This window comes from Netta rufina, assembly GCF_964035555.1.
Source record: "Netta rufina genome assembly, chromosome: 9".
NCBI lineage: Eukaryota > Metazoa > Chordata > Aves > Anseriformes > Anatidae > Netta > Netta rufina.
Window position 1 is genome coordinate 26,483,320 of NC_140132.1, and position 13,137 is coordinate 26,496,456.

The 13,137-nt window shown below is 40.8% G+C and overlaps 1 protein-coding gene across 1 annotated transcript in view; it reads right to left on the reverse strand.

The window, feature by feature from the left end:
• Positions 1–13,137, reverse strand: part of MED12L (mediator complex subunit 12L) — a gene marked incomplete at its 5' end in the record, with an annotated part of 132,282 nt that overhangs the window by 110,660 nt on the left and 8,485 nt on the right. The window contains 6 exons of the mRNA XM_084292392.1: positions 6,503–6,639; positions 7,680–7,779; positions 8,347–8,496; positions 9,576–9,845; positions 10,233–10,343; positions 11,081–11,250. Of these exons, the coding sequence (XP_084148518.1) occupies positions 6,503–6,639; positions 7,680–7,779; positions 8,347–8,496; positions 9,576–9,845; positions 10,233–10,343; positions 11,081–11,250 (938 nt within the window). The remainder of the gene's footprint in view (positions 1–6,502; positions 6,640–7,679; positions 7,780–8,346; positions 8,497–9,575; positions 9,846–10,232; positions 10,344–11,080; positions 11,251–13,137) is intronic.

Below are 13,137 nucleotides of genomic sequence, written 5' to 3' on the forward strand. Positions count from 1 at the left end.
AAAAAGGGAAAAGAAACACAACTATTAATAAAGGGAAGCACTGAAAGGATTAAACATGGTTGTTTCTGATACACTTGGAGATAGAGAGCCAGAAGTATTATTAAAACTGCTTTTTATAACTCAGAGCTCTTTTCCCACTAGCCCCTGCTTTTTCTATTAACTCAAAAGTTGCTACTAAAAATGAAGTTTGACTTTTGCTCAAGCTAAGACCACCGCCGAGTACTCAGACTGCAAAATTTTTTTTGTGACGGAGGCAGAAAGTATGACGTAGCATCCCCTAACTAGCTCAAATCGCTAAGCAGGAGGAAACCCCCATCCCCTCTCGCTTCTTTTAAACCCCTCAAGAAGGGGAGCAGGTGCGTGACTCACTGCCGCTGGGAAATGCCAGCGTCGTCTGTCGTAACCGCTCCTCCGAGATGTCACGCAGGCAGCGCCGCGCCACCGCGCTGGGAGCCCCTTACGGGAAGCGCCCGCCGCACCGCGGGACGGCACTGCCCTGCCACCGGGCACAGCACTGCCCTGCCACCGGGCACAGCACCCCACCTCGTGCTGGAAGGAAGCTACAGCTTGTAGCAGACCGGCTCTCCTGGCCTCAGAGGTGCCTGAGGAGGATATGGGTGAGATAACACTGTATATTGTGTACAGATATACACTTATGTACGTACGTATGTACAAAGGATATTCCTAAGGATATTCCTATTATTTTCAAAACATCTTGAAAATGTCTTCAAACAAATCTTTCCACAGATCTAAGCAAATGCTTTTTGCAAGTCAGGTCCGTGTCCAATGAAGCCAGTGTGTCTTTGAATCATGAAAAAGGTTAACAAAACAACAAACCTGAGTGCCTCTTTGGGCAATACAGTTCAGTTTCGAAATGAGCATTTCTGTTTCAAATGTACTAGAATTATCATTTAATAACACTAACCAGCTTTTTTTTTTTTATTCAAGTCTACATAATGAATTTGGACTCACAATTCCGGTTTGCATTTTCAAATTAACTCCTCCACGAAAAAAGACCAGTATTTTTAAACTCCAAATTTGCTTTCTAAGAAGACAATAAATGGTTTCCAGGAGGCTGTTTTTAAATCAAAAGAGGAAAAGAAGGGGAACAATATGGCAACATTTATTACTGTAGCCTGCCTTTCTAACCTGCAAATCCCGGACCACCACCTTACTGAAGGAGCCGAGCTCCCTGCGGGGCACCCAGCTGTCCGCAGCACCCCTTCACCCCTCGCGGGCAGGCAGCTCCTCACGCTCATTCCCCCGGTCTCTTCCTCTACTTCGCTGTAGTTGTCAGGTAAAAAGAAAAAACAAACTGTTCTTAAGGACTATGCCACTTATTTATGTCACAGAATTTTTTTTTCCCTCTCAGGCAAGTTTTGTACTAACTCCCTTCATACCTAAGTGAGCAGGAATATTATGTTGAATTTTCTGAAATAATGAAGGGTGAAAACACCTGCACAGACAAGTTATAGATAACCAAGCAATTCAAGCAACTGAACTAACGCTAACTGCATTATTAAAAACACTGCAAGACTGCTCAGAACATCCTCTATTTTCTCAGTGTTTGTGGAAACAGATTCTGATTCTACAGATTCATTTCAATTCATTTCATTTCGCTCATCCTGTTTCTCTTACCCGTCACGCATCCCAACATACTCAGATTCAGGTCCCCCAGGCAGCATCAAACTGTTAAATTCTAGCTTACCGAACTAAAACAGCATCGTTAGACCTCCTTTCCCACAGACACAGGGGGTGGTGTATTGGTTTTTTTTTGGTTGTTTGTTTAATTTCCACAAAGTGATCTCAGAAAGGCAAATATTAACTCCGCGTTTGTAGCAAGCACATTCGTGAGAACCAAGATTAAAAGCATGAGTTTTTCACTCTAAAATGAAAAAAACTCTTGGCATCATAAGAATTCAGTTGGACTTTATGCAGTCAGACTGTTGCAGACAACACAAGACCTAAATATGATTTCAGAGACCTGAACTTTAAAATCAATCCAAGAGCACAAATATCGATGAAGCTTCAGGATTTTACATAATGATACCCGCACAGTAACATCCTCAGGGCTAATCCCCAATGCACAAGAGATATTCTGCGTCGAGGAGATGTCAGATGGAAAATACTCATGGCTATAATTAAGACCAGTATGTTTTTCTACAATACCATCAAAATGAAAGTGAATTTACTGCCTTATGCCATGTCACAGATTTCTAGATTTCAAATCCGCCTACCCAGCTTAATCTACTGAGAAACTCTATGCAAGTCAGTATCTTTTGTATGTACTACTTTTGTTTTGTAGTCTTTTGAGTACTTTTGTACTCACTATGTTCACAATGTAATATCGTTCTTACCATACTAATTGTGAAATTTTACTTTTATTGGCTGCCAAACATTCACAGCAAAAGTTTTATCAGTTGGAACTTCATGAATAAAAAGCTGAACATCTCACAGATGTCTGCACCGCTTCCTGGTCTGCACACAGAGCCTGGTGATCACCCTGCACCGGTAAGAAATCCTCCCGTAAGAGCAAACCCAGGCTGGGATCTACAGTTAAGGTTCAAACCAAGCTACTCATATGTGATTATCCAAGGACCATCATTCTTAGATCACAGGGACAGTCTGCAAGACACTGCAACGTAATTCTTATCTCCTATTTCAAGTCCACTTAATAATGCAGCATCAAGTCACTGGAGAAGCACTAGATTCTTCTATCACTGCTGTGGCCTCTCTCAAGAAGGTCAAGAATGGACGGTTTGTCCCAGGTCCGGTCAAAACGTGGATTTAACATCACATCTCACATAGCTTCAGTGTGCCACCTTCACCATCTGCTGCACGATGCTTGAAGTCTGAGCTTTGTTCAATGTATGCCATCTCTGTCCCGTTTGTCCCACTCAAACTCAATGTACAGCCACAGCTCAGCCCCTCACACCGCATTCTTTCTCCATTTTGGTCTCTCGGCCCCATCACCAGTGTTAGCAGGTTCTATCCTTCACCATCATTCCTCCGCATCTCCCCATGGGATGCAAAGCAATCCTTACTCCTCCAGGTCCTAGGACACATGGCCTTGCAGCTAATCTACACCCACCTACCCTCCTTCGCTCCAGCCGCTTCCCCCAAGTCTTCTTTTACTCCAACACTTGGAAGCAATCAACTGTATATTAAAATGATTCCAAAGAAATCAGCAGCACATATAAAAGCAGCATCTGGAGTACGTTTGTGTGTGTTTAGACCCACTCAGAACCTAAGCACTTTGTAGCAGGAGTCACCTTCCTTCTGCTCCAGTACTTGAGAGCACCACTGATACATGCAAGCACTGGCATCACTTGCGATCTTCACAAGAAAATTTAGCAATCCGACAGGAAAAAACAGACAGGAAATAAGTTCCAAACACATTCCCACATCACAACGGGGGATAGTAGATAGCTGTCCTTCAAACTATGTTGTGCTTTAGATAATTACGTCAGCAGGCAGACATCCCTGAGATAGCTGTCTTATTCACAAAACAGAAGTCCTCGCGGGCTTACACAAGTTATCATCTGAAATCAGAACACACAAGACCTCTTAACTTATGACCTTTTCTGCCTAGGAAAAACATCCTAAATTTATTAAGTGGGAAAGAAATAGAGAGACAAAAAAAGACAAACAGCATTTCATGTGGGAACATCCTTATGTACTTCAACTTGCAGAGCGTGAGCCAGGTCCCAGGCCCGCGGGACATCAAGCTGCCATCTAGCGGCTTCGCAGCCTGTTGGAGAAAGCAGGCGAGCCTCAGAAACATCGGGTAGGGCTTGGCTGGCCACGGGCACTCAGTCTGCCCACGAGGTAAGCAGCTAACAACAAAACTAATAAACATGAACGTAATGGTAAAAGCTCCAATGTGAAAATACACAGCAAGTACAGCATCAGATATTCAGCAACATGAGGCAACCTCATCTGGCTGCCAAAAGTTAAACCTGAGGCAAGCAACAACAGTCTTGAAAACTCCAGGGGACTTTAGAAGCTATAGATTATCTAAATGTTTAGTTTCATACCAGCCCCAAACCCAGTAAGGTACAACTGAAACTTTCAAGGTTAGGTTTTCTTCTCTCAGAAATACATTAAAAACCTTTTTGTCTGCTTTCCCTACAATATCCCATGACAACTGTGCAAACATAGGTACATCACTTTTGTATGACAATGCTTCTCTTACTACTCATTGTTCTCCATCTCAGAGTAAAAGTATTATGCCATTAGAAGATAGGCAGCCCTGCAAATTAGCTAGACAGACCTTGATAAAGATGTTTGGTACCAGAGGCAGGGAACACATCTTTAAGATAGCTGTTCAGGAGCCAAAACAGAGGTATTTTCAAGGCAACCCGACCTCAGGTCATGAAGTACCACATAACAAACATAATAATAGCAGACAACCCGCAACAAGAACAGAACAGAATAATTACCTTGCTTTTCAGAACACTCACTACCAACACTGCCTCTTGAAACACAAAAAAATGGTTTGTAAATACAATTGTAGCTGGAAGTTAGAAAAACCTTCTGAAATGTAGGAAGAAGGGGGAAAAAAAAAAAAAAAAAAGATATAAAAACAAATGTAGGAGGGCAACAGCACGGAACTACATCAGCTGACCCCCAAAACAGATGCAAACAAAAAGCTAGCACTTAAAACATATGAAACCCTATCCATTAAAAAAAAAAAAAAAAAGTGTGTTAAAAATCCTGACTGCATCCAAGCATCAGTGTTATGAACTTTCAGCAACTTCATCTGTCTGATATAACAGCTCTCCATTATCTATTTCCTCACCACCCTTAAATTTTACCTTTGCAGATGCTTGCTGTATTTGTCTTAGGCCCCTGAAAGGCTACAATCCATCTAATCACCTGCCTCTCAAAAGGCATAAAGTACTTCAAAATGCACAGAGTGGTAATCTTCATCCTGCTGTTCTGAATACCAGCTGTCCAACACAACAGACCTCTGTAGGAGGACAGAAGCTGGAATTCAACAGTTGGAAGGAGTGCCAGAACACAGTCTATTGAACACCAATTTTCATTTCAAGAGCACAGGACAAATCTTACCAGGGCATGAACTGACTAAGGGATAAAAAAAATTCAATACAGAAACCATGCAAGTTATCATTTCTTCCACATGAAAGTGGAACAAAAGCTTGAAAGAACCAGGATTTAATCTGAGCTATGCAAAAATTTTTAGCAATTACTATGTCAATACAATTAACATATTTCAAATTGAAGCCAATTTTTTAACATGAGTTATGATGAAATGTATATTACATAACACGTTAGAGAAGCTAACATTATAACATATATGTGTACATAGCAATTTCACAGCTATATGAGATGCATAACGCTGCAAGTACCACATAACTCTAAAGATTTCTAGCGCTTTAAACTGGACTGCATAAGACTAAACTTGAAAATGTAGGAACTCTGCAGTCAAAAAAGGCTTGTCCCAGATGATTCAAAACACAAACACAAACATTGTTGCTGGCATGAGACAGCTGTATTTTTTCCTGTCATGATCATAGTAACGTGCTTGAAATACAAAGCCGACTGGCAAGTCTTTCATTCCTACCTACCAGTTCTGAGCTTCACATGCAGAGTTGGTTGGCAGGTATATCTGTCTGGAAATATTTCCAAAGAGATCTCATCTCCCCACCAACATACTCTGTTTGTTTGTTGCAAAAGTCATTATAAGACTGAGTGACTATTACTGTGCAGTGTTTCTGTGCAATATAGGGCCTTGCATTATGATTATCAATCACTAAGAACATGAAGTTATAAAGAAAAAAAAGGTAAATTTGAAAAACAACTTTGCAAAAAATGTTTTTACAACATTAACATAAGCAGCTATGACAGATTCACTACTATTTTCCACTTTGAAATTTTACTTCATAAGTGTATTGCTAAAGCCGGTTATTCTTTTCCCCAAACACCCTCCAAGAAAGCTCAGGAGTCTGACATTACACCACATGGGCCCAATGATGCTGTCATCTGCATCATGAAAAAAAAAAAAAAAAAAGAGCAAAATGTTGAAGACTTTTGATAATGATTTTTATGATCTCTGAAAATGGTTTTAGTAGCACAGGTAACAATAAATAATATCAAAAAAAAAAAGTACATGATTTTAGAATATTTTAATATATTTAATAAGCCATTAATATAAAACTTTCTACAATAGATGTAAAAGTGTTAAAAAAAAAAAAAAAAAAAAGAAAGAAAAAATACTTAATTCATGACCCAAAAGATGATCCAAAAAAACATGTATTCTCCTAAATGAGTTTTACAGTATATTGCACTGAAGAATTTATAACAGCAAACAACTACTTAGTCCTAATAAACCAAATGTTGAATAATAATTAAAAAAAGAAAAAAGAAAACACAAAGCTTTTGTATCAAGTCTATACTTACACACACACACAAACAATTCTCAAAAGTAAAAATAAAATTCTCTGTCTACAGATTACACAGTGAGAAGAGTGGTCATTACCTCTTGGTTATCTTTATTCTGGTTTGCCCAGAAAATCTTATGATAAAGAGTCTCCATTGAATTGCTGGAATCTGATCTGTCAAAACAATGTCGATCCAACACTTCTAAGGTGTGCAAAACTCGGCTGATGGTCACCCCTAGATATAGGAGTTAGAGGAGGAAAAAAAAAGTTTAAAAAGGAAGATGCTGTAGGATTTAAGGTATTATCAGTCACAACCATCATAAGCAGCAGGACAGCACAGGATCCTGTTTGAGGCAGCAGAAGCAGGGACCATCCACTTGCCACCACCATGAAATCCATTTCTTGGTGACTGCAGTGGAGGGCCACATCACTACTGCTGGCAGGTTTACCTGTAACCACTTACGTTGCTGCCGTCCTCTAGTAGAGGAAGAAGCTGACACACTGGACTCCTAATGGTTTAAATCACAACAAGCAATTCAGTTGCAAAAGTCAAGTCTGAGCCACAGTACCACACTGAAGTTCAGAGGCCCTCAAATCATCTGTGAGAATGACCACCGATAAGTTTAGGCTGAGACTTCCCTAACACACATATGGATGGTAGCATCTGTTGATCAACAGATGAGCAAGTTGAACAAACAAATCCCCTACACTAAGAATAGCACCACTACACAGAAGTTCTCTAAGCACAGAATGACCAGAAACAGAGAGCAGCCTAAAAGCCCATACAAATCTTTATTTGATGTTTATCTCACTGTTAGGTAGCTGCTCGTACTCTCGATAGCCTGATTTCTACAGATATTTTTTTTGTCATGGAAAAGAAAGCTCAAGTACAAGCTTCAAAGAGTAAATGTATATTTTCTAATTTTGCATGTTTTACATACGTATTTCAAGCAAGAATCTCTGTCCTACATAACCCTACCTAACCTGCAAACAAGCTCTTTCAGACACATTTCTTACCTAGGTAATCCAGGAGCTGCAGGTACCCAAGCCCAAACCTGATTTTTTAGCTTTTACCCAACACTTCCATATTAATGTTATATTGCAAGTACAAAACCTGAGGACTCTGTGGAGAAATGCTGGCTGGCTATTACATTACATCCATCTGTCAACTCTATTACTAGAATTAAGCATAGTGCACCAGGTTTACACTCAAAGAAGGAGAACAGATGCAAACACTAAGACTCCCAACATTTACTTCATTTTGACTTGTCTTACCTGCAGTCGATTCTTGGCACTTGTCAAAAGACCACCGCACCTCCACAGCACGACCTCTTTGTTTTATCTGCTGTTCTACTTCATAAATCTTTGCCCGAACCTGATTAGAAAAAAAAAAAAAAAAAAAAAAAGGTAGTTGCTAATTAGCTGGTCATAGGAAGTCTCAATTTTCGCTTCAAGTTTGAAGTGAAAAGTTTGAAGAAGAAACCTGTTGGTGACAGGTTTCTCACCAGGAGCAAGGTACCCTATAGCGTTCCCCAGCACTTCCTACATTTGGGAACAACAAACTAAAGTATGTTCTGCTAAAACGCTTTCATTATTTTAAAATTATTTTGTACAATAAAATATCTTTTCATGTAAGCTCCTTAGATTCAACCCAATGGAAGTCAACTTTCAACGTGTCTGAGAAGTCACATCTCAGAAATGGTATGACAAGCTTCCTCTTATTTGCCATTTTACATCTTAAAGTAAAAAAACATCTGAATGTAAATAAAATTCCAGATATTTTCACAAAATTGGTACCTGACTGAAGAAACTTGGGTCATCAAACACTAGCACATCAGCAGAACTACTGAAATATCTAAACTTAGGTATAGTCCTCATGAATGCAAATCACTTTTTGGGATATAAAATACATCTTAGTAAACAGAAAATGAAAAAAGCTTACCTGTTGATTAAATGATGAATTTCCACCTGGCATAGGTAAACTAGATGGAGCAACTTGAAGTAAATCCAGAGGTGAGCCTGGATTAATGTTCTTATTTTCATTTGTGGAATAATTCCACACCAAGGCACTTGGGCAACAAAGAGTTACAGTCTGCAAGCAATAGTATAAAATGGAAGTAGTACATGAAAGACAAGACCAACAATACCAGTAATAAGAGAGTCCACCAGACTCTCATCATTTTTGGCCTGTTACAGTAAAAGAAACAAAAGACAAGCCTATGCACAATCACTTTAAAACATCCATTTGAAGAAATTAAATTACTATGTTATTTTCCTTCTCCATTATTAAGAATTGTATTTAAATACATGCATGTTCAATTCCCATTTGTATTGCTTTTATAATGCCACCAAATAATATCACCAAAGGTTATTTTCAGTCAGATCCCCTCTGTGAAACACGAATGGGCTTCAGAAAAAGAGTCATTTTGCTGTTTAGCTTTCGGAAAGAAGCTACGTATGCAAAACTAACATTTAAGAAAATAATTAAAATGAATTCATCTCTCAAAATTCTAAAATCCACAAGTAACTGAAATGCACCAGTCACACAAATGCTCCAAAATGTACCATCACACAAGTCCTTTTTTAGGAAAAAACTACTCCTAACAATCCTACCATCACTGACCAATAAGCACAAATGAAGTTTCTTCTGTCCCACTGTCCTAAACACTGCAAAAGTTAGTAAGGCAACAAATGGCTTGTAACCCTGACAAAACCTGAACAGTCTGCACAGGCACCAAGCAGCCACAACAAGCTGGAGGAAGCAGGGAAACCCTCAAAGGTCTTCTGTCCAGCTGCACTCCGCAAAGACAAACTGGGTCTGGCATAAATGAGCAGGTTCACCGGTGATGAGAAGAAGCTGCACAGAGCCTCACTGCAACCAGAAACTCCATCGCAGAGCGGAGGCTTGGCCGCTCCTGCCGGCAGAGCTGCTCCCTCTCGTGGCAGAGGTGCGGACAGACACACAGACAGCACGCGTGGCTCCACCACACCTCAGTGCTGAGGATCCACCCTCCGGCTCCCTCCAGACCCACTCAGTCCTCTCACGATACCTGCTGCAGCTGCATTCCGGACCCCAATTACTGCACCTTGCCAAACCCAGAAGCACACTGTTCTCCAATAAGCTGAATGGTTACAGCCTCACAAACAAGGAGCAACTAAGCTCTTGCCTACCTGCAGCATACAACTGAGTCCATACACCAGCGGACGATGTTGAGGGCAGGAGAGGAAATCTGAGCAGGCTAGCTGTACCGGGCTCACCGCAGGACCAGGCGCGGTCGGACTTGGGGCTGCCAAAGGAGGGTTGCTTGGCCCAATTATCATGTGAGGGGAATGTGCAGCCACAAGGGTAGGACCATCACTTAACAGTAACGACAGGCGTCTGGCACAAAAGTAAGCAAGGCGACGGGATAGGTAAGCTGATTGAACAAACTCTTCTGAATACTGAAATTAAAAAAAAAAAAAAAAACAGTTTACTACTCCACATACTCATTTTTCATTAACAATCTAACACATAACATGCATAAACTAAAAGGGACTACAAAGGAGTATCCTAAATACAAATCTGTAGTTCAACCTCTAAAAATTTCATCTGTCCTGCAGGACCAGCTACAGAGAAAGAAACTTCCTATCAATTCAAGTTAAGAAGGATTAGAAAGTTTAAAGGTGTTTATATATTCCAAGCATGCACCATGCAATGTATTTCCCCAAATGTCTTATGTAAAAATCCCTACATAGATTTTAACACCGCAAATATTACAATCATTTAACATGAATGAGTCATGCTCATATTGATTCAATAAATCACACGGCTTTGAACCATGCATATACCTGCAACATTAGCGGCAACAACAGCTTAAGAAGATCATCATCAGTAGGTCTGATTTTTTCCAAAACATCCAGTATCCATGTCAAATACTCATGTCTCTCGAGCATTCCTTCCTTAAAGGATTTTAAATAAACGCATCACTCGTTAACTGGGAGCACTAAACAAGAAGGTGTGCAATTACAAGTTTAATTTCATTTCTGGTTTAACTCTCATTACCCATGGCAGCTACCAGGATGCTCATACATCACTTTACATGCAAGGACCAACCACCATCACAGCATCCGCATGGACAAGGGGCCGTGACCAGGATTCAGAGTTATTTCTATTCCAGGAACAAAGCAGCATTCTTCCTTGGAGGCTTCTACCACCATCACTGCTCGAGCTCAGGTGACCTTGGGTCAGTGTCTAGCAGGACTTCTGCTTACACTAAGCCACAACACGTCTTCAGCTGAAGGCTGTGTGACTGGGGACCAGGTGTCCCAGCTCCCTGGCCCGTGCAGACTGCAAAGGTGGGCATGGGCTAGAACACCATGGAACTGAACAGCCAGGTCACTACTGAAACACCCAAGGCTTTGTGCTCTACAGCGACCGCAGCCTGACTCACAATCATTAAACACAGCCTTAAAAGATGGGATAATATAGGAAGTGAGAGAATAATTGAGTACATTGCTGCAATCACAATCAAGGACGATAAGCAAATCAAAGTTTCTTCAGCTAGCAGATCTCTGAAATGAATTAGCATTTAAAATTTATGCAAGTCTTATGACACAAACTACCAGTAGTATCTAAAATTCAACTTCCCGAGAATAGTGACCTCAAAAAAAAATCCATTCACTTCTTAAAGTATTACCTGAAACATGTAAAATGACAATTTTTCATTATATTCCCACTGCTTCAAGGCTTGTTCCATCTCTTGAGGCATCACCACAGAGCCGTTGCCTTGGCTGGATGTCACATGGTAGAACTCTGCAACCTTTGCCAGCTGCTCCCGAAGGTATCTGGTTATAATTTGAGTCCATTCTGCAGCATAAGTTCACAATTAGAACACTTCAGATGATAAAAGGTTTCTTTCACAGTGAGAATTGAAACAAATTCATGTTGAAAAATATTTCTCCAAAGCATTAACACATGGTTGCATAATGCAGCACCCAGTGTGAGTTAATGGTTTTTTTATGTGCCTCTCCTTTATGCTGTTCCCAAAGCACATATATAGAGTGTCAGGCGTGCAAGCAGCCTGCTAGCTTAGCGTGACGTAAAAAGCACAGATACGAGCTATGCCTTCAGGGAATCACCTGTCTCTTTCATCAGAGCTCAGCATTCAACCACTAAACAGCTTTGAAACAGATCAAATAAATACCCTTCATTACTGCCTTCCATATGGAGGTTTATTCCCCTCCTCTCTCCCCCTCCACATACAGCCACCAGAACACTAAACAGGACTTTGCCCGAGCAATGGGATATACGATTCTTGCTGCAATCACTGAAACAGACACCTCCTCTGGGTTTGTCCTCTGACGAGGATGCAGAAGTTCAGAGACAGTTCCTCAGGTCAGACTGACCTGCACGGTGTGGAGGTTTGCAATGAAGACTGATTCGCTTTTCTGTGTGATACCTAAGATAGTAGGTACTGTTCAAACACACAAACCTACCCAGAACCACCAGCTTTTCTCTATGCTCCAGCAGTGATTGTATACTTAGTGTAACTGCGAGAAATTAGTAAATGAAAGTAGATGGCTTGACCATACACAGAAAGCTTTGGGAAAATAGGAATTGTAAAGGAGGCATACTCTGAACAGCGTAACTGGGACAACCAAGGGTGTTTGTTACTATCTCACAAACATCTGACAGAGATGCATGTAATCAGCACGCAGCGTATTTTGGACGAGCACACTCTTTCATGAATGCGTAATGCAATTGCTTTGACAACCTAAGCCTGTTCACTGCCAGAGTTACAGGAACTAGGGCTCAAACACAACTATTTTTACTGGTTACTACCCACCTCAGATTTCAGCTAGCGCTTTCCTTCTGTGTTTTTTTCCCCTTTGAATTTATAACTGGCGGTTCTGTTAACTGAATATTCTGCCATAGAATATACATTGAATGCCTTTCTAACCAAATCTGAAATTTCTGTATGAAGCTAGTGGGTTTTAGTGTTTTCATACAGCTATTTAACTAGATTTACCTCAAACACTCACTCACTTTTGGAAAAACAATTCCAAATCCACTGTATCACACTTGTTTTTATGGCATGGTATGAAAGAATAATTTTCCCAAAGCAATTACCAAAATCTCTATGCTACTGAGTTAGAAACAACACAACCACCTTTCTGTTACCTAGGGGACAGATCTAGAACATTTGGCGGAATGTCAAAGACTACACAGTAACACACATCAAATTACTTCCAAAATTCAAAAAAAAAAAAAAAAACAGAATTTGGACAGACAGCATAATATTCAGCATCACTTTCGGCACAGTTACAGTGGAAATCTGCCTCAGAATACTCGCTGATAAAATCACAGGCCCCTCCACCCACCAGTACTCTCACTGGCTCTCCGTTCTCGTGAAGCAGATGCCAATGTCAGGCCAGCCAAAAGCAGAGCCTGAGCAGTTCGTGTGTGCCCCTCCACCACACACCACTGCCTGTCCCCTTCCCAGGAAGCGCAGAGCTACAGCTCAGAGCAGAGCAAACCAGATGACCTAGAACCTACCGCCGTGGAGTGGGCAACCCTAGCTTTCCTTACCTTCTTGCTTTGCTTTCTCACCCTTAGCAGCGCTACTCACAACAGATTAGGAAAGCAATCAACCTGCTCTCACTGCCTGTTAAGTTTTCTGCTAGGGTATACTCCCAGAAATGCTTATGAGAATCAACAGAAAAGGAAGACAACCTAGGAGGTTAAAGAGAACTT